Source organism: Podarcis liolepis (assembly GCF_965112155.1).
Source record: "Podarcis liolepis genome assembly, chromosome: 5".
NCBI lineage: Eukaryota > Metazoa > Chordata > Lepidosauria > Squamata > Lacertidae > Podarcis > Podarcis liolepis.
In genome coordinates this window covers 71007375-71027479 of record NC_139556.1, presented here as the reverse complement: position 1 = coordinate 71027479, position 20105 = coordinate 71007375, and the positions used below count along the sequence as shown (strand labels likewise).

Here is a 20105-nt window from a genome sequence, read left to right as displayed (position 1 = left end):
CTGTTTTGTCCCACTTTGTGTAGGTCAGCGTCTAACTCCCTTTGAAAGGAAAAGTCTTTGTGTCCTGTTTTTGCTGGTGTTCCATCTGCTGGATTTGTCATTCTTTGGAGGAGCAAGAGTTAATTCTCCTGTTCATGGCCTGTCTGCATATTAAAGCACTTTTACCCCACTTACATCCCTGACTTGTAGGGTTGCAATTGACAGCCACAATAGGTTCACCACCTGTCTAAGCTGATATGGGATTTATCTTTGATGTTCATGGGCAGTGATGTAGGTTTTCCAGAAACTTCTGAATTGGGATTCTTTGCCAACAGGAATGTTTGGAAAATGTTCCCATGCACATTAGGGTCATTTGCACTGGGAAACTTTCAGATTGCACTGGAATTTTTTCTGATATCATAGAGGTTGGGGGAGAGGAATCTATGATCCTAGATGTTGTTGTACTTCAACTCCCATCATCCCTAGCTAGGAGAGCTAATGCTCAGGAATGTTGGAAGTTGTAGTCCAGCAACATTTGGAGGGCTATGCCCTAAAGCAGGCATGGCCGAACTTCGCCCTCCAGCTGTTTTGGGACTACAGCTCCCATCATCCCTAGCTAACAGGACCAGTGGTCAGGGATGATGGGAACTGTAGTCCCAAAACAGCTGGAGGACCGAGTTTGGCCATGCCTGCCCTAAAGAGTGATCTAATTTAGCAACTTTATTTTACTTGTCTTTTTTTTACAAACCTAAAAACTTGCAAACTGTTGAGCTTGCCTAATAAGCTGTTTGCAGTTGGTAACTATTACTGGTAATTGTTACTGTCCTTTCTCTTTTCGTTTTGAAAAAGTAGGCGTGCTTGCATGTTACATTCAACAAGTGTACAGCCTGTGTACCTGTTTACACAGATAGTTGAACTGAATGTATATTACATGTACATATTCACATGTAATATTCAATGAATGTACCTGTATTGTTCACACAAATGCTTGTGTTTAGAGGCAACATATACCTGGGCTCAGTGTCAACATGTGAACACCACAGAGTTGCCACTAGCTAATTTTGCTGTTCTTCTGACATTCCTTATTTGCAATCTTCATCCATGACAGACACATCACTTTAGTACAACTCCTAAGCTGTACTGTACATTTCATTATGAATGATGATGATAAGATCCCCCAGCTTCCACTCAACTTCTGAGGATAAAATGCTTTTCATGTGTTTAAAGTGAGGAGGGAGTATAGTTGGTGTTGCATCGGCTTAAGTTGGAATTCTCTGATACTGTGGAACTTGCAAATCCAGGCCTTAGGCCAGCAGAGCATAGAATTAGCAGTGGCTGCCGTTCCACAGGGATCTATGGCCTCATTTTGTAATCAAGAAGCAAACCTTATTTCATTATGATTATTGGACAGGAACAAGGCCGCAGTGTATTTAATATGAGGTCTGCAAAAATGAAGGATGTCAGTATATAGCAAGCAATTAGATTATCTGAATCAGCCTTCCCCAACCTAGTACTCTGCAGATGCTAGCTGGAGTTGATGGGTGTTGTTGTCAAAAACACCTAGAAGACTCCAGGTTGGAAGTTGAAGATGACATGGCTTATTGGCATTTAAAGCAGCTGAGATGTTGAGTTTGCACATTCTTCATGCCAGCTTTGGCTCCTGTGAATTTAACTTTAAAGGTGCCCTCTTGGATACATCTTGGCAGCAGGATTTGCCAGCTAGGTCTCTCCCCCCCTGCTCCCTCTGCCCTGCAGTCCTGGCTTAACCAGTCCAGACAACCGCTTGTCATCTCTTGTTTCTTGGGCACACATGCTTTTCTCATTGTTTGCTGGCATGGGATTATTCCAGCACAAACCATCTGCTCCAAGGATGTGTGGCCAATACTTTGCTTGTTGTCTGCCACCCTCTTTGTGTCTATGACTTGCATTTTCAATTACTCTTATGTGCCTGCAGAAGTCAATCACCATCTGCTTGTCCTTTCATGAGTCTCTATTTTCCTCAAATCTTGATGTGTGTCCTAACTTCTGTGTTTCATTTTCCTCTTTGATGCAACAACTGTGCATTTTTAGCTTTTGCTATACTATTAGTGTAGAGCGGGGGCAGAGTTTAGAGTTCAGCATATTCCACTTGTTTTTGCTCCCATTTTAGTGTTCTCATTCACCTTTCCCCCCCTTCATTGAATTTACATTCAATATATTCTGCCCCTTGCCCTCTGATCTTCTATGTTTTATTGTTCTTAGCACCATGCCATGCTAGGTTACCTTTTAAAGAAGTTTCCCCTTTTTCTGCATTACCTGGGAGAAATTCTAACTGAATGCAGTGGGATTTACTTCTGAGTAGACATGCATAAGATTACACTGAGTAGGATCACACTGTCCTTTCCCCCTGAGACATGGTGCCTGTTTGCTTGAAGAAAGGCATTGTACTAATACTTGTTTAAAATGTTTGTTGGTGGGCTGTTGATGGTAGGGAAGATGGTCTGAAAGGTCACCTTCAGTTACTAGAAGGGTAGTTTACCATAAAGACATTTGATGTTTTTTCAAGAATGTAAGTGTAAGTTAAAAGTTTAGGACAATATCTCATGGTGGGTACAAGCTAGCCAAGAATTATCTGGCTGGGCCCAAGGAATTGTTAATGCCTTGTGGGAGAAGATTGTGTCAAAGGCTTTGAAAGAGGTGATGCCATGACCCCTTCTGAAGAGGCCCTCCATGGACCTTGAGATATTGGACAGCCTCCACCTTGTAGATTATTTTTCTGGACAAAGTAATCCAGAGTGTGGTGGCCAGGTAACTGCAGGCACATCTGGATAAAGTGAATTATCTTGAGCCATTTCAATCTGACCTCTGGCCCAGTTTCAGCTTTGGTTGCCCTCTCTGATGACCTTTATTGGACAGAAAAAATACTAGCCCTTTGATTCTCCTTGACCTCTTGGCAGCTTTTGATACCATGGGGCATGACACCCTCCTGAAGTAATTTGAAGGATTTGTGGCACAGTGTTATGGTGCTTCAACATAGAGAATTCCTAGCAGAGAGTAGCATTGAAGGACTTGCCCCATAGCTTTTGTGCTGAGGGTCCCATAGGATTCCATTTATGAGGATTTGAAGTGTGAAAGCCAATGATACTCAGCTAGCCATTCCTTCTGACTCAGGAGAATCTGTAGATGTGCTGGATCTAGCCTGGGGTTGTTGACAGGCTAGATGAGGGTCTGTAAACTATGACTTAATCCTGATAAGACAGAGACACACTGTATAAGCAGTTCTCATTTCTGGAGATTGGGGAGACAGCCTCCTCTGGGAAAGAGCAGAGTGGGATAGAGACTTTTACCCAAAGGGGTTTGTGTTTTTTGTTTGTTTGTTTGTTTGTTTGTTTGTTATCAGTGTTTTGTGCCAACATTATTTTAGCAACTTCAGAGGAACAGGTTCCTGACTTAGGTACTGGGTTGCTGATAGTAGTAAGTAGTGAAGCCTGCCAGGCAGAGTTTTCCCTTGCTTATCTTAAATGGATAGCAGAATGATATACAACACATAATTCCTTTTTTTTTTAAGTGGAGCAATAAGAGTGGAGAGCAATATGAAGGTTGTTTTCCCCAGTATTGTAAAAGCTGACTTCAGATGACACATTGTGCAAAGAGGATTGTCTGCCAGCTGAACAGACTCTGGAACACTGCTTGGCAGGAAACCAAAGAATGACACTGCATTTACAGCAATCCTCTTTTATAACCAGTTCAAATAGGGGCTTCATTGAGAATGAGGCACTGGATTGAATTCTGGGTACATCGGGCAATCAGGAGGCAAGGGCAATTTAGTGTGTGGCAGGTCACACACTTACTACAATTTCAATTCGGAATACAGAACTCTTGGCTCTTTCTTTGCTGTATTTTCCCATTCTATCCCTATCACAGTTGAACAGGCATCTCTTAGTAGATGAGAGGCATAATATAGCCTTCAACTTTGCAGTTCAGTCTGACAGCAATCTCTTTGTTGTGGATTTTTACAAAGTCTAAATTGCAGTATGCTTAGACGGGACACCCAGAGTTATTTAGTTTTCAGTTTGATGCTGCTGTGAATTCATTCAAAGCATTATTTATCACTAAAAACCTGGAAATATCCACTGTCAAGGAGTGGCTAACCTGTATAGGATAGCAGCCGAGTGTCTTGGGTGAGAGGTGACAGTGTTTTATGCCACTGCAAGGTGATGCAGCTGAACTGTGCAAAAGATTGAAATAAATTAAAAATTGTCCAGTAGCACCTTAGAGACCAACTAGGTTTGTTCTAGGTATAAGCTTTCGTGGGCATGCACACTTCTTCAGATAGGTAGACCAACACAGCTACCTACCTGAATGTGCAAAAGATTGGTAAGATCCCTAGCTCTGTGAATGGAGAAGTAGAAAGGACAGTGCTAGTCAGCACTGTATGAACAAAGCCAGCATTGCAACTCCATCTGCAAAAGCAGGCATAGGCAAACTTGGCCCTCCAGATGTTTTGGGATGTTTTGGGACTACAACTCCCATCATCCCTAGATAACGGGACCAGTGGTCAAGGATGATGGGAATTGTAGTCTCAAGACATCTGGAGGGCCGAGTTTGCCTATGCCTGTGTAAAAGTAAGGTAAAAGTAAGGGGACCCCTGACCATTAGGTCCAGTCATGGCCGACTCTGGGGTTGCGGCACTCATCTCGCTTTATTGGTCGAGGGAGCTGGCATACAGCTTCTGGGTCATGTTTCCAACATGACAAAGCCGCTTCTGACGAACCAGAGCAGTGCACAGAAACACCGTTTACCTTCCCGCCAGAGCAGTACTTACACTTATCACATTAGCTACTTGCACTTTGACGTGGTTTAACCTACAGCGCCACTCGTGTCCCTCCTGTGCAAAAGAGTGCACTGCAAAACATGATTTTTAACTGAAACCACATCCACACAGTAGACACATTCTCTTTGTCTCTTTCACTCTTTTTCAGGAATACCCTCCTCCCCTTAGAAAACTCCAACAAACAGACTATCATGACCCTTAGTGTACACATCTCTCCTTTGTCAAAGCATGGAATAAAGTTCTCAAAACACAAGGGATGAGAATACAAATGGGAAGCACAGAGAGGATTGGAAAACAAACTGAACCAAGTCCTGTACCAGTGGAAAAGGATGGTTCAGAGACTCAGGAGTACTGTGGTGCTTATCTTAAGCCAATTGTAGGAGAGGGCTGCTGGCTAGATCTCTTTACAATCCACTTCAAAGTTTCACTCAGGCTGCTGACTTGGAACTTCCAGACTAGGACCAGTTCAGAGGGTACTCCCACAAGGCTGCAGTTATCTCAGAGCTGATGTGTTGGAAGCTTATGTAGGGGGTGACTGGAGATAATGATTGTAATTAGGTATATTGGATCATCTATCTGAATCATATGGAATGTGAATGCATACCAGGTCCTGCCAGGAGGTGTGTCTGTGAGATAGACTCCCTATTGTTGGTCTGGTTTATATGATAAGCTCATTATAAATGTTACTCCTTTTGCACAGATTGCTGCTCTGTGGAAACATTTTCCTCCCCTTTTAGTAGTCTGCATCAGGGCTGAGTTATGTTTTAAATTGGCCTTAAGAGCCTTTGGCTGAAAACACCTTCACAGAAGTCTGTATTTGTGCCTGTAGTTTCTGCCACCATCAGTGCAATTCTATGTGTGTATACTCAGGTGTAAGTCCTATTGAGTTTAATGGGATTTACTTTCAGGTAAGTGTGTGTAGGATTTCAGCCTAAGATTGTAGTCTTGTACACTCAATCCTATGCATGTCTCAATTTAGTTCACCACAAGAAGACCACCAACGAGTCTTTCCAGGGAACTAACCCTGCAGTGAGATTCCTTAGGCAAAATGTGATACCATTCTCCCCACATCTGTTCACTGAGCTAGATTCTGGGGACCAACAATGTCTTTTACATGTCTTTTACTCTCTCCCTAGAAAGTTGTGGTTGGTTCCCTCTCTTTTAAGCTTCATGTGTGTGCTTTTAGGCTTTTCACCAACATTCTAGTGTAGTTTAGTATTGGTATATTATTATTATGCTGATTGTTGTGTTGGTCATTTTCTCAAGTTGCTTTGAATTTATAAAGAAACATTGTGGTAGAAATTTTGCAACAAATCTTTTCAGCAGTTACCTGCCCTGGATGCTAGTACAAAGTGAAGGACCTTTCCCCTGCAGTTAGAGGAGTTGGAGGGACTGGGTCTTTCATGCGCAACAAGAGAGACAGACTTTGTATCTCTCTTAGCTTTTCTGGAATCCATAGAGAACTTGTGAGACACAGTCACTTTCTCACATCATTGGACTTTAGACCATTAGAAGGAATAGCAACTAACTTCACTGCTTCTGGGTTTTTCCAAAGCCTAACATGAAGTGAAAGACCAACTCAAAACTCCCACAGCATCCTCCATCAGGGATGCAGGATTTGTGGCCTTCCAGATGTTGCTGGACTGAAACTCCCATTATCACTGAACATTTGCTGGGGATGATGTCCAGCGACATCGGAAGAGACACAGACTCCCCATCTCTTTTCAGTGTACCAGGAGCCTGGGATAAATTTGCATGTGTGTGTGAAATTTGGGTGACCACAAATTATAGATAGCTGCTAAGGCTGTCAAAATTTGGGCCCTGTCTACATTTACTAGTGCTTTCCAAGTATTTGTCAATACATAATTATTGTGGGTGTTAAATTTACTATAGTGTCTACTCAGTAAACTATATGCAAATACAAATCCAGTCCTGCTTCACTGACATGTATTTTGAAAACTTCTGCAGTTGTATATGCCCTTCAGAGTTCTCATAATATGCCCGAATTTTGCACTCTAGGTCCAACATAATGGGAAAGTCCTTGACGGTCAAAATCTTTCTTCTCCTAGCAAAAGCGGTGAAGGAGGAAGTCCTATCAGAGAAGTAAAATGTGATAGCTGCAGTGACCTATCACGAAACAGTTGTGGATGTTCCAGGTCCCTTCTGGTGTACCAAAAATCTCATTTTGTGTAGGCTTCAGGAAAATCTCATGTCCTCCTATAATGTTCCATGTACTCAGATGTCCTCCAGTTGTACTGTTCTTTCCAAGAAACATAACATAACTAGAGACAAAATACTCTTGATTATGATAGAAGGGCAAAGTGCTTTATCACAATTACACTTTTTTTTATTTCCTGGAAGTTCTAGTAAGAGCGGAGTTTGTAAATATGGGCATGGTTTATTTGCTGATAAATTGAACAACTTACATCTGTTTAATTTGTTGTGCTTTCTGTTTGCTTAAATATTTTGTTGTGGCCTGTGGCTAAATCAATTAACTTTCTAATGCTAATAAATATCCCCTGTGCTTAAACTTTCCACATTTCCACACAGACACTTGCACCTTTTTAATGAAATAAAGCTGCTCTGTATGAAATAGAAAGTTTTATGTGCATCACTTCCAAATGTTCTGTTTTAAATTACAGAGGTTTAAATATGTGGTGGCACTTCATATTACAAGACACGCTTGGCTTCTCCAGCAGCTATTTAAAAATGTTCATGTCTTATTCAATGTATTATTAGTGTACTCTGTTATCTATCAAACCTTGTCTAGGAACTTTGTAGGAGTTCTATAGAAGCAAGTAAAATTTTGGCCACATAAATTGCATATGAACTTTTGCGGAGAAATAGAATCTTAATATTTGTATTGCATGCTTTCCCCAAATAATGCAAGGCAGATTGTCTGGTCTCTGCCTTCCTCTTCACAATAACCCTTCAAACGGTCATTAATAACAGACTGAAATGGTGGAATGGTCCAATCATGGGGCAAGTTGTTCCATAACCAGTGTTCAAAATTATCCAGGTGCCAGGCACATTTTACACCAGGCTATTGGTCAAGTGCAACCAAGTGAAGATGCCTGGGGACCTAAATGGTGCCTCACATATCCATCATCTGGAGGCGCATGCCTGTGAATCACTGGATCTTGACTGTTTCACACATATCCTGTGGAATTCTATCCACTCCACTCACAGTTGTGAGGAACATTCTCACACAACGAATGGCCTGGGTCACCATTAAAAAAAGAGAGACGTAGAAATAGGCCAGTATATATTTGGATCAACCTGGTGGTATTATTAGCACTGCATTTGAACCAGCCTAAGGATGCAAATGGTGCTGTGGTCTAAACCACAGAGCCTAGGGCTTGTCGATCAGGAGGTCGGCGGTTTGAAGCCCCGCGACGGGGTGAGCTCCCATTGCTCAGTCCCTGCTCCTGCCCACCTAGCAGTTCGAAAGCATGTCAAAGTGCAAGTAGATAAATAGGTACTGCTCCAGTGGGAAGGTAAATGGTATTTCCGGCAGAAGCGGCTTAGTCATGCTGGCCACATGACCTGGAAAAACTGTCTGTGGACAAACGCCGGCTCCCTCAGCCAGTAAAGCGAGATGAGTGCCGCAACCGCAGAGTCGTCCGCGACTGGACCTAACGGTCAGGGGGGTACCTTTTCCTTTAAGGACTAACCAGCCTGTTACCGGTCTCCTAGGGGCCTTCCTAAATAGGCAGCTGCTGAATAAATTGTCAAGGGTTCATATTAATTTACCCATATAAATTTGTAGTCAAATCCAAATATTTGATGTCTGCTCTTATGCTTGGCTACTTAGAAGTAAGTCCCACTGAATTCATTGCGGATAACTCTATACTGTGGTCATAAATGATTTTGTCTCACCCTTCAGTTTAGTGAGAGGCCAGGTGGGAGATGATAGATAGATGGATAGATAGATGGATAGATAGATGGATAGATAGATGGATAGATAGATGATAGATAGATAATGCCTTATCTTGTGACCTTCAGAAGCCTTAATTTGTCTTCAGTGGTACAGTTTGTTCGTCTGAAAAAATAGTTTGCCAAAGAAAATTCTGTTAGATTGTGTTAAGGCGCTACTGTGGCTTTTAGTTGTGCTCTTTAATGTTTGTGGTTTTTGAGTCTTTTTGCAGGACTGCAGTAGAAACAAATCAAGAGCACGAATCTTCAGAGAAACATGATACTAAGCTGTAAATCCTCAGCAGCAACTAATGTGTAGAATCCATTCAGACTCCATTCAAGTTCTTATAATTGAAATTCTCTTAAGAGTGTTGCCCCATAGCATAAAGAGATCTCTACTCCCCCAGCCCCCTTTACCACCAAAGTCTTTTTTAGCCATTGTGGTGCTGAAAGCTATTGTCACATAATCAACAGATGATGGTAGAACTTGGAAAGTTAAGAATGCCAGGTCTCAGTGGGGTGTATTCTTGCCTTTTGTCATTGGCAAACTAATCAACCTCATTTTGAGTGCTTGGCTGAATTATAACACTTCCTCCAAATTATACTAGCAAACCTCTTCCTCAGGGAACAATGTGCAATCCCTTAATCTCTCTCATACAATTGGCAGCTCTCTTCAATGTTAAGAGTATCACTCTTTAATGAAAGCATATTATTCACCAGTTTCTGCTTTCCATTTTTGCTGAGGGTATTGCCTTTACTAAAGGGTAAAAGCTACCAGAATCTGCGTGCCCTTGTGTGTGAGACTTGGAAGTTAAGGTGCAAAAGTGTTTTAAAAAGCCAAAGACATAATAGTAATTAAAAAACAACAACAAACCCATAACTGTATCCTCTGCCACTGTACATGGCAAAATATTATTGAGGATAACTGAGTCAGACTTTTAGCTTTCCTTTTCAGGAGATAGGGGCTAGTTGCTCTTCTCCAAAATATGTAGGTAACATTATAGGAAAACAGAACTATGATTCTAGACCTTGCAAGTGCACAAACTTCCATTTTTAATATCATACCATAACAAGACAGTATAGAAGAGTATACTCATATTTTTCAAAACTGGGAAATAAATAAAGTGGACAGATTCAGCCCCTTTATTATAAATGAGCAAGCATTGTCTAGACACAGAATAGAGTTAATAATTGGAGGAGAGACCTCAGTGTTTTCAATATCTGTCAATACAATACTTGAAGAGTATTTTACCAAAAGCACTCGGTCCAACATACATGGTTGGGAAACTTACAACTGAAGAAAACAAAACTGGAAGAGGTACTAACAAATGGGGAAACTAAAGGGCTGTTAGTTAAGTTTTTTGCTTTAATATGAAACTTTTACAATAAGATGAACAAATTTAAAGGTCATTGTGACAGGGATCTGGGAGCTTCCATTTGTGTAGAAAAACACGGTAATGCTAGTATACTGTTGGGCAACAGGAATTTACAAAAAGGTAGCCTGTAGCAACAAGAGTTTTAACCCAGCTGTAGCCAAACCATGATTATACAATTAAATGGGCTTCTTCTGCATCCTAACCTGTTGCCAAACGGGTCCCTAGTCTGCTGCCAAATGTGGATATGGAGCATTGAGGAATCATTAGTTTGTTGAGAGGTCATACGGTTGAGGTGATAATTTTGCAATGCTCATAATTATACTTTTCATGTATCATAATTCCATATTTATACATACGATCCCTTCAGGCCATCTCCATATGTCTGACGGTTCAATCGAGTGTTTGGATGCTACGGCATTTGCTTTCTAAGAAAAAACTTATTTGTCTTTACAAGGCAAGGTTGTGACCTTTTTTCTGGGCCTGTTCTCGGAGCAGATTAGTTACACCTGACTTAAATTAACATTCCAGATGTCTCAGTAAAAATGTCAGTTCCTGAAATATTTCTGGTAGTTTATATTACTGGTGTGCTGTGTCTTGTGTATCCCCCAGCCCTTTGTGGTTCCTTCCCCCACTGTTTTGAGTTGTACAGATTTTTTGTTTCGCTTTAGCATTGCACATAATTTCGAAATGGTGCGAGGTGCAATAGTATTAGTTCTGTTTTGGGGGTTGGTGGGGGTATCTGCTTATGAGGAGATAGTGACGAGAAAGGTTTCACACACACACCCTTATAACAGTTGGACTCAAGGTCATCCGCATGAAGCTGACTGGCAGCGATTCAGGACAAACAAAAGGAAGCAGTTCTTCATACAGCACATAGTTAACTTATGGAATTTGCTGGCACAAGCGGATGATCATCATCTTGGATGGCTTGAAAGAGAGCTTTAGACAAATTTATGGAAGGTAAAGCTATCAGTGGCTACTAATTGCCTTTGAATGCCGGTCATTGGGGAAGCAACAACAAGAGAGAACTGTGGTCCTCATGTTCTCCTTGTGACGTCCCAAAGGGATTTGAAAGAGGCATGCCTTCCCAGAAGCATACCTGAAGAAATTCCTCCCTCATACCAGCCTGTTGCTGCTTCAAAGTCATCATCAGAGGCTGTCGCTGGTGCAGTTTGTCCAGACCGAAGGTTCGTTGTTTTCTTTAAAGAGAAGGGCCCCTTGCATTTTCACTCTTAACATTCAGAAGTGACTCATCCCAGACTAAAAGCCATCGCTTCTAAAAGCAGCCACAGTCCTGCAACGTGACAGTTCTGTGTTGGCAGAGATGAATTGTGCTCTGGTGGCTTCTGTAGTACTGCCCTGCTGAATTCTCTGCATGGCACATCCATTCTTGTTTGAACTCTTCCCCGCCTCCCACCCTTTTGACTGCCTTTAATTCATCGCCTCTCTTCTTCTCTATCTGAATGTGCAGAATGGGAAGGATACCATGTCCGCTACCGCCTTTAAGAAGACCTGAAAGATAGAAATTGTGTAAAAATTGGTTTGCACAAATAATGTCACTTGTATGAACAATGAGAGCTGCCCCTGAACTGGCATATGTATGTAGCCTACAGAAGGTGTGCCCGGGTGGGGGGGATTTTCTACAGAAGTATCAAGTTGATAGGCTTTGGGGGGGGGTGGTCAGAGGATGCAGGGTTGAGTAAGGAATGATAAAAGGGGTCCTTCTTGGGTCAAGGAAGAGTTTCCCTTTGCCATGTTAGATAGCTGGGATAGCTCAGTTAGTAGAGCATAAGGCTCTTTAATCTCAGGGTCATGGCTCTGAGTGCCCCGTTGGGCAAAAAGGACACGGGTGGCACTGTGGTCTAAACCACTGAGCCTCTTGGGCTTGCCAATCAGAAGGTTGGCAGTTCGAATCCCCGCGACAGGGTGAGCTCCTGTTGCTCTGTCCCAGCTCCTGCCAACCTAGCAGTTCAAAAGTATGCCAGTGCAAGTAGATAAATAGGTACCGCTGTGGTGGGAAGGTAAACAATGTTTCCATGCGCTCTGGTTTCTGTCATGGTGTCCTGTTGTGCCAGAAGCGGTTTAGTCCTGCTGGCCACATGACCCAGAAAGCTGTCTGTAGACAAATGCCAGCTCCCTCGGCCTGAAAGTGAGATGAGCGTCACAACGCCATAGTCACCTTTGACAGGACTTAGCCATCCAGGGGTTCTTTACCTCCTTTACCTGCCCCATTGGGCAAAAGGTTCATGCATTTCAGGGCGTTGAACTTGATGGCCTTGTGGTCCCTTCCAACTCCTACAGTTCTGTGATTCTGTGTATGCTTAGGTCCACCCTGAGCAAGAGATTCCACTGTGAGGTTCTCTTTTCGTAGGAAGGCTTTTATGCAAGGAGTCCTCCAGAAGTTTTGGACTTACAGCTCCCATCATTTGTGACCGTTAGGTGCTCTGGTTGTGGGATTATACTCCAAAACATCTGGAGAGCACTAGTGGGACCAGGCTGGGTAAGAGTTGTGGGCATATTGGGCGAGTGGGTCGAAACATCAGCTCTTCTCTAAAACAGTTATTTACAATACTGTAGTAGTGAGGGATTTGTGTGTATAAACAGGGAGGGTGTTGTTTGTTTCATTGAAAAAGGAAAACCAGAAGCCTGGGCAAGTGAAAATAGTAAGAAAAACATAACACGTCCAAACCCCTGGTATCTCTATATGGAATCATTCTGCTATCCATTCAATATCTCTGTATGGTTTTATTTGCTGCAAATCAAAGAGTGTATCTAATTCGATGTTTAGAAATGATCATAACTAGATCTGCAAATGTTTTCCGGATGTTTTCAGTAGCGTTGTGTGTTGCAGGAAGTCTGACATGCTTATCTTGTCCCAGTATCAGGCTGCATTTTTTTTTAACGGTGAAATAGCATCTCCCCATTTTAATTTTTCGGGTAAGATTTCAATTTAACTGTTAGTGCTGAGAATAACATTCTTTAATGTCTTGGCAGCTCCACTGAGAGTGCTGGAAAGTGAAACTGACACTCTTTTTCCGGCTTGGCTTTGGCTTGCTCACTGCTGGGTGCATGCCGTGCTTTTAATCTGACCATTTCCCAGCTATGTGGGGGATGATTGTGAAACCATTACAGAAATATTTCTGCCTCTTACAGGAGTTAATGGGGGTTTTTTTCTCAAAAGAGTAAGGCTGCAGTCCTATACGTGATTACCCAGCAGTTCATCTTGTTGATCACAGAGAGGCTGACTTCTGAGTAAACATGCACAGGCTTCTGCAATGAATCAGTTTCTTTCAGCAGAGCTAACCAGAGTGTTAGTGCCCTGTTCATTTGCCACTGTGTTCAGTTTATGTGAGGTGGCCAGTAGTACACGGCTTCTGTAAATGCTAAAAGTTAACCAGAAACATAAAATGTTTTGGCAGAGGAATGGGAATTTGGATGTGTCTTGAGCAAACTTACCATGGCTTAAAAACAACAACCAGTAAAGGCATGAACTTGACATGTAATATAGGATAACTTTTAAAGTGTGCTTTTGCAATCTGCAAGTGAATCAGGAGGAGATTGTTTAACATGCACCATGTGTAAATATTCCTTACTGTGTACATCGGGGAAAAAATTGCATTCTGTATTGCAAAAGGTCAGGAAGGGAGCTGATCACAATGCTGTTAGTCAGGCAGGCTTGCCCTTTGGCTTACCTTTGGTACTATGAATTGCATCCCACAATGGAAGAAATCTGAATATTGATTTCTGGGCATACTCTCTTCCATTCCCGCTTCAGTTTATTGGGAAGAATTTGTATTTGTTTGAGGTCATGCCATTGAAACGAACTTGGAGGAATCACATAGCCTCTTTGCCTCTCACCCATAATAGGAGGAGAATCATAAATGTGCAAGGCTTTGTGTGCGTGGCAGCGTTAACTGTTTGTATCCTTGCATCAGCATCGCATATTGGCAATCTTGTTAAGAAGCTATAATCTGCTATGCCAGTTGTTCTCCTCCAGGGACTATAGGCGGTATGACGATTTGCAAGGAATTCTGTATCTACTAACCTCTTTGTGTGTTCATGTGTGAAGGCATTTCTAGGTGCGAGGATTTTCTAGCCTTACCTTCACTTTCATTGTCTAGAGTCCTGGAGCAGATTGTTTTTGCAGTGTGAGCACTAGAGAATAGGTTAGGAAACGTGCTGAGAACACTGCCACTTTCTGGGGCCCAAGGATGTGTTTTCTCCACCATGAAAAGCTTTGAAAGAAAGAACTGCTTTAAAAAAGATCAGTCACTCTTAGACACATAGTGGCTTATAGGAGAAAGAGACACAAGAGCAGTTGAGAGTTCTCTAACTTTAGAGGTATGTACCATCAATATCAGGGGACTCAGGTGGCGCTGTGGGCATTCAGAATTGTGTGAATATGCATCACTTGAAGTCTGGAAACTTAAGACATATAGCTTTCTTTTGAGCTGTGTGGACGTTGCAACCTTTTGAGAGGGTGTCCTTAAACACACACACTGTCTTAGCACACAACTTGTGGCTTATTGTGGCTCCCTAGCACAAATACAAGTGAATATTCAGTGTCTCTTTTTCAACAAGATGGTTAATGTAACGCACCATCGAAAAGCATGTTGGATGGGAAATACCTCATGTCAAAGACCCGTGGATTTTTGGCATGGTATGTAGCCTAAATAAATACATTTGCAGGCAGTATCCTGCTCAGGCTTTTCAACATAGTAGCAGCACCACTTAACACCTCCATTTGTATTTTCAAACCAAACAATCCACAGGATGGGCTGGTCAAAAGACGTTTCAGAACCATAAGCATTTGTTAAATCTCTCCAGCTTCCTTTTCAGAAGCCCATCACAAATCGTAAAACAAGTTTTGCCGTATATATTTATTTAAGGGGCATGACTTTTTTTTAAAAGGTGAAGTATCAAGTTTCACAGCTGTTTGCTATCATCCAGGGATACCTTTCAGCTATGCTAGTCTGGGTTCCTTTACAAGGTATTCGGATTAGAAAGGCAGCTTTAGAAAAGAGAAATGCTAGAGGTAAAAAGCTTGCCGAAAGAATTTATTTTTGAAGCAATATAAAGAAGCACAAGTGAAAATGGATGGTCTCATGCATACCTGATAATGAAGAGAAAAGCTCTTGTACAATGTGACAGCGCTGACTAGACTATATGGGTGGAAGGGCAAAAGGTGTGGAATGTCTGTGTCTATTATGAAAAGACGGAAATTGCTGTCTGTATTTGGAACACTGCAGGCTCAATATATCCTGCTGACAGTCTGGCTAGTGGCCGCTGTTGTACAAAGCCCATGAAGCCAAGAATTGTCAGTTCTTCATTTTAAAATAACTTGGCTCCAATCATAGAAAATTTTTAAGAATACATATGTGGGTTATAAGTTGACTGCTTTTTAACTAGAGACTCTACTTTTTCTCCCCCCTAGGAGTGTATTCTCAGAAAACATTGGCTCTAGACGGGTCCAGAAGGCAAGAGTAAATCCAGTCTACATGCACAGAGTCCATTGGCTCAGCTTGAAAGTGTTTTCATGAGTTAACACTGGGACCAGATCCACCCTTCGTTCCCTGCAGCCAAGCAATCTGCAGCCAAGCAATGGGCCAAAAAATCTCAGGGAGCATAAAGTCTGTTGATGTCCGGGAACCCCCTTACAGACCTGTCAAAAGAGAACTGAGGGGTCCAGATTTCTGCAAGCCTGCGAGATTGGATATGTTGCTGGATATGCCCCCGGCCCATTTGGAGGTCCAGTACAAGCACGCTTGGAACAATGAAGACCGGTCCTTAAATATATTTGTGAAGGAAGACGACAAACTGACGTTTCACAGACATCCGGTAGCCCAAAGCACAGACTGCATCCGAGGCAAAGTTGGGTATACGAGGGGTCTACATGTTTGGCAGATCCACTGGCCCGCCAGGCAGCGAGGAACACACGCTGTGGTTGGAGTGTCAACGGCAGAAGCGCCTTTGCATTCTGTAGGATATACATCGTTGGTTGGTAGCAATAATGAGTCATGGGGCTGGGACCTTGGGCGCAACAAACTTTATCACAACTGCAAAAATCAGCCTGGGGTGACATATCCCGTATTTTTGGAACCGGACGAGTCTTTTGTACTCCCAGATTCCTTACTGGTGGTTTTGGATATGGATGAAGGGACGCTTAGCTTCATTGTGGATGGACAGTACCTCGGAGTGGCCTTCAGGGGACTAAAAGGGAAAAAACTCTATCCTATAGTCAGTGCGGTATGGGGGCACTGTGAAATCACAATGAGATACATCAACGGACTTGATCGTAAGTGTTCCACCACACTTCTGATTTCCTTTTCCCAAGCACCTAAACATGTTTCTAGCTTTGCCAGCTTAACAGTTTTCTTCCATACTAAATGTGCAGTCGGGGAGAAGTTGCACCTGCCTGTCCTGTAACCTTCTGGTGAAATAAGGTCATCTGGGTGATGGTGCTGCTGATATCTGTAATTTGCAGCTGTAGTAAGATGAGTGTACTGGGCTCACAAACATGTAAAATGACTGTAGCACCTACCTCATGTTGCCGCAATTCTGTCCTCCTTCCCCAACATTTTTTTTCAGGCTAGAAACTCTGTGGAATTAATGTGTGAGTATTATTTTATGCTTTTGTGGTTTTAAGCTTCTTTTTTAGAAGTATGCAAAAATGTAGATTAGCAGTGGAAGTTTTAATTATAGAGTATCAGGTTTTTTAATGTTTGCAGACTGGGTTCTTGTTGAATTGATGATGGAATGCCTTGCAAAACTATATTCGTCAAAGTCAGGCTTGAAAACTGGGTTCTGATCTGTCCAGTTTTTGAGATCTCTGTAAAAACACTTTGTGTTATATAGAAGCAGCTTTCCCATTCACTAGGCAGGAGCAAAGATTTTGCATTTATAGCTCTGGAGTACAGTTGAAGATAGATGGGTTGTGACCATCCTCTTGGACAGGATTGCACCTGTGTTTGTACAGTGTTACACTTACAGCTGGTGCTTCATACATTAAATCAGGGATGGCCAATGTGGTGCCCTCCAGGTGCTGCTTCACTACGACTCCTATCATCCCTGTCCACTGGCCACCACTGACCATTGGGGATGATGGGAGTTGCAGTTGGGAGAGACAATTTTAGTACTGCTGCATTCTCATAAGGTTCATCTTACATTTGCTAAAAACAGCACCTTTAGTGTAACAAGACCTTGGCATGCACTTTCAATAAATATCTACAGTCCTGGTGATTCAGAGCCTGCTTAATGCTCATTTGTTCACTCAAATTATCCCTGAGGGGTGGTCTGCTTAAGTTCATGATTAATTTGAATTGCAAGTTATACTGTTCTTTTCCTTGGTGATTTTATGTTGGTCATCACATTGAGTTTTTTTACTTTTTTATGTTTGGTGGTATAGAAAAAAATAAAACTTTTTGCCTGATGCAGCTATCACTGTGATGCCAAAATAGCGGAGGAGAACTCAGGCTGATCTAGATTTCTCAATCTGCTGCTTCCCAGTCTGGATTTGAAGCATCAATGGCCTTCAACTTTATTCTGTTCTGTCAAAGTGAGGTCTAACTCCTGCTCTAAGGATCAGCAGGCAGAGGCTTGCAAAAATGGATTGCCACATGGAGTTTTGCCAGTGTTGTATGTTGAGGCCTTTTCCATGTGTGTATTTCTACATATGAAGAGGGTTCAAGTTCTACACCATGACGGTTGACTAACACACCTTTAAAAAAAATCAAAAACACCTTGCAAGGCTAAGCTTTTAAGTTCATTTTAAATTTATCCTATGAGTTTGCAGATAGGGCGATCTGGCTCACTAAATAAAACCAGTGAGCAAAAAGGAGCATCGTCTGAAAAGGTACAAATACTGTTGGCTGCATCTTTCTTAGCTCCACTTTCTTTCCTTTTAGCCTCAAAAAGGATGTCTAAATTATTCTCCTTATGAACTTTCTCTGTTTTTGTGTGCTAGCTCTTAAAAAAATCACAAAGGCTTGGAGCTTTTAACTTTCACCTTTATAACTATATTTTTAAAATAGCCCCTTCCCATTAGGAGTTTTTATCAACTGAACTCTTGCCAGGACACTGTAGCTGTATTTTCCATGAAACTTCTAACATCTTAAAAGGAAGATAAAAGGACCTCAAAGTTTTATAGCAATTGAGGTTAACCTGGGAAATATTATCTGTACAGAAAATGCTTTGTAATTATTTTGGAAGTTGACAGAAGTTGGCTGAATAGAAAATGAACCGTAAGCAAATAGAAATGGCCTTGAGCAAGGCTGTGTTCAGATAGCTAAAAATAGGAACAACTTCACAGACAAAACAGGATTTTACCCCTCTCCCTGCAAAGGGCTTATGTACCAAAACTTCCATGAGTATATTATGTAACAGCATGATTGTAGTCTTGTTTCTCTATACAGTGTTACCTCGTAACCCAAACAGCTCCATTCTCAAACGTCAAAAACCTGGAAGTCAGTGCTCCAGTTTTCGAATGTTCCTCGAAACACAAACATCCAATGCGGCTTCTACTGTGCAAAAACCAAGCTGATGGCCAATCGGAAGCCGTGCCTTGGAACTTGGACATTTTGGAAGTCGAATGGTCTTCTGGGATGGAATACGTTCGAGTTCTGAGGCACCACTGTAATAATTTACTTAACTAAGAAACTTTGAACTTGATTCACTGTGTATATATATGAATGAAACCATTGGCCGAAATCTAGACTAGCTGTTTCCTACTTCTGCTGGATCTCTCAGCGGCTTTTGACACCATCAACCATAACATCCTTCTGGACCATCTAGAGGGACTGGGAGCTGGGGGCACTGTTATACAGTGGTTCCGCTCCTTCCTCCTGGGCCGTGTTCAGAAAGTGGTGGTAGGGGATGAGTGTTCAGACCCCTGGGCTCTCACTTGTGGGGTGCCTCAGGGTTCCGTCCTCTCCCCCATGCTTTTCAACATCTACATGCAGCCGCTGGGAGAGATCAACAGGGGGTTTGGGCTGGGTGTTCATCAATATGTGGATGATACCCAGCTCTACCTCTCTTTCAAATCAGAACCAGTGAAGGCAGGACCTTTCCTGGGTGAGTGTCTGGAGGTGGTTGGAGGATGGATGGTGGCTAACAGATTATGGGGTAACTGTGCCCCTGAAGGACCATGTGCACAGCCTGGGAGTCATTTTGGACTAGCAGCTGTCCATGGAGGTGCAGGTCAATTCTGTGTCCAGGGCAGCCATTTACCAGCTCCATCTGGTACGCAGGCTGAGACCCTATCTGCCTGCAGGCTGTCTCACCAGAGTGGTGCATGCTGCATGCTCTGGTTATCTCTCGCTTGGACTACTGCAATGTGCTCTATGTGGGGCTACCTTTGAAGGTGACCTGGAAACTACAACTAATCCAGAATGCGGCAGCTAGACTGGTGACTGGGAGCTGCTGCTGAGACCACATAATACCAGTCTTGAAAGACCTACATTGGCTCCCAATACATTTCCTAGCACAATTCAAAGTGTTGGTGCTAACTTTTAAAGCCCTAAATGACCTCAGCCCAGTATACCTAAAGGAGCGTCTCCACCCCCATCATTCTACCCGGACACTGAGGTCCAGCGCCGATGGCCTTCTGGCAGTTCCCTCACTGCGAGAAGCCAAGTTACAGGGAACCAGGCAGAGAGGGCCTTCTCGGTAGTGGCGCCAGCCAGATGGGTGGGGTATAAATAAATTATTATTATTATTAGTTGTGTCCAACTCTTCGTGACCCCATGGACCAGAGTACCCCAGGCACTCTTGTCTTCCACTGCCTCCCGCAGTTTGGTCAAACTCATGTTAGTAGCTTCATTCTGTAGTTGGTGAATTTCATAGTGGGCTGTCTGGCCACATAGGGCCTCTAATAGCAGGGATTAATCTAGGAGCACCTCCAGACCACTCACCTGTGGTTTCATAGGATATCCATCCAAAAGCTGGTATACATCTAATTCCCAGGCCCACCCAGTTCCCATCCATCTTGTCAGGATTCAGCCATGGTTTACTAGCCGTCATCAAGC

The 20105-nt window shown here is 42.6% G+C and overlaps 1 protein-coding gene across 2 annotated transcripts in view; it reads left to right on the top strand.

Annotated features, from left to right (window-relative positions):
• SPSB4 (splA/ryanodine receptor domain and SOCS box containing 4) overlaps window positions 1-20105 on the top strand; it is a 177498-nt gene that overhangs the window by 111689 nt on the left and 45704 nt on the right. For both annotated transcript variants that reach the window (XM_083506608.1, XM_083506607.1), the window contains exon 2: window positions 15518-16378. In XM_083506608.1, coding sequence (XP_083362734.1) covers window positions 15685-16378 — 694 coding nt within the window. In that variant the 5' untranslated portion in view covers window positions 15518-15684. The remainder of the gene's footprint in view (window positions 1-15517; window positions 16379-20105) is intronic.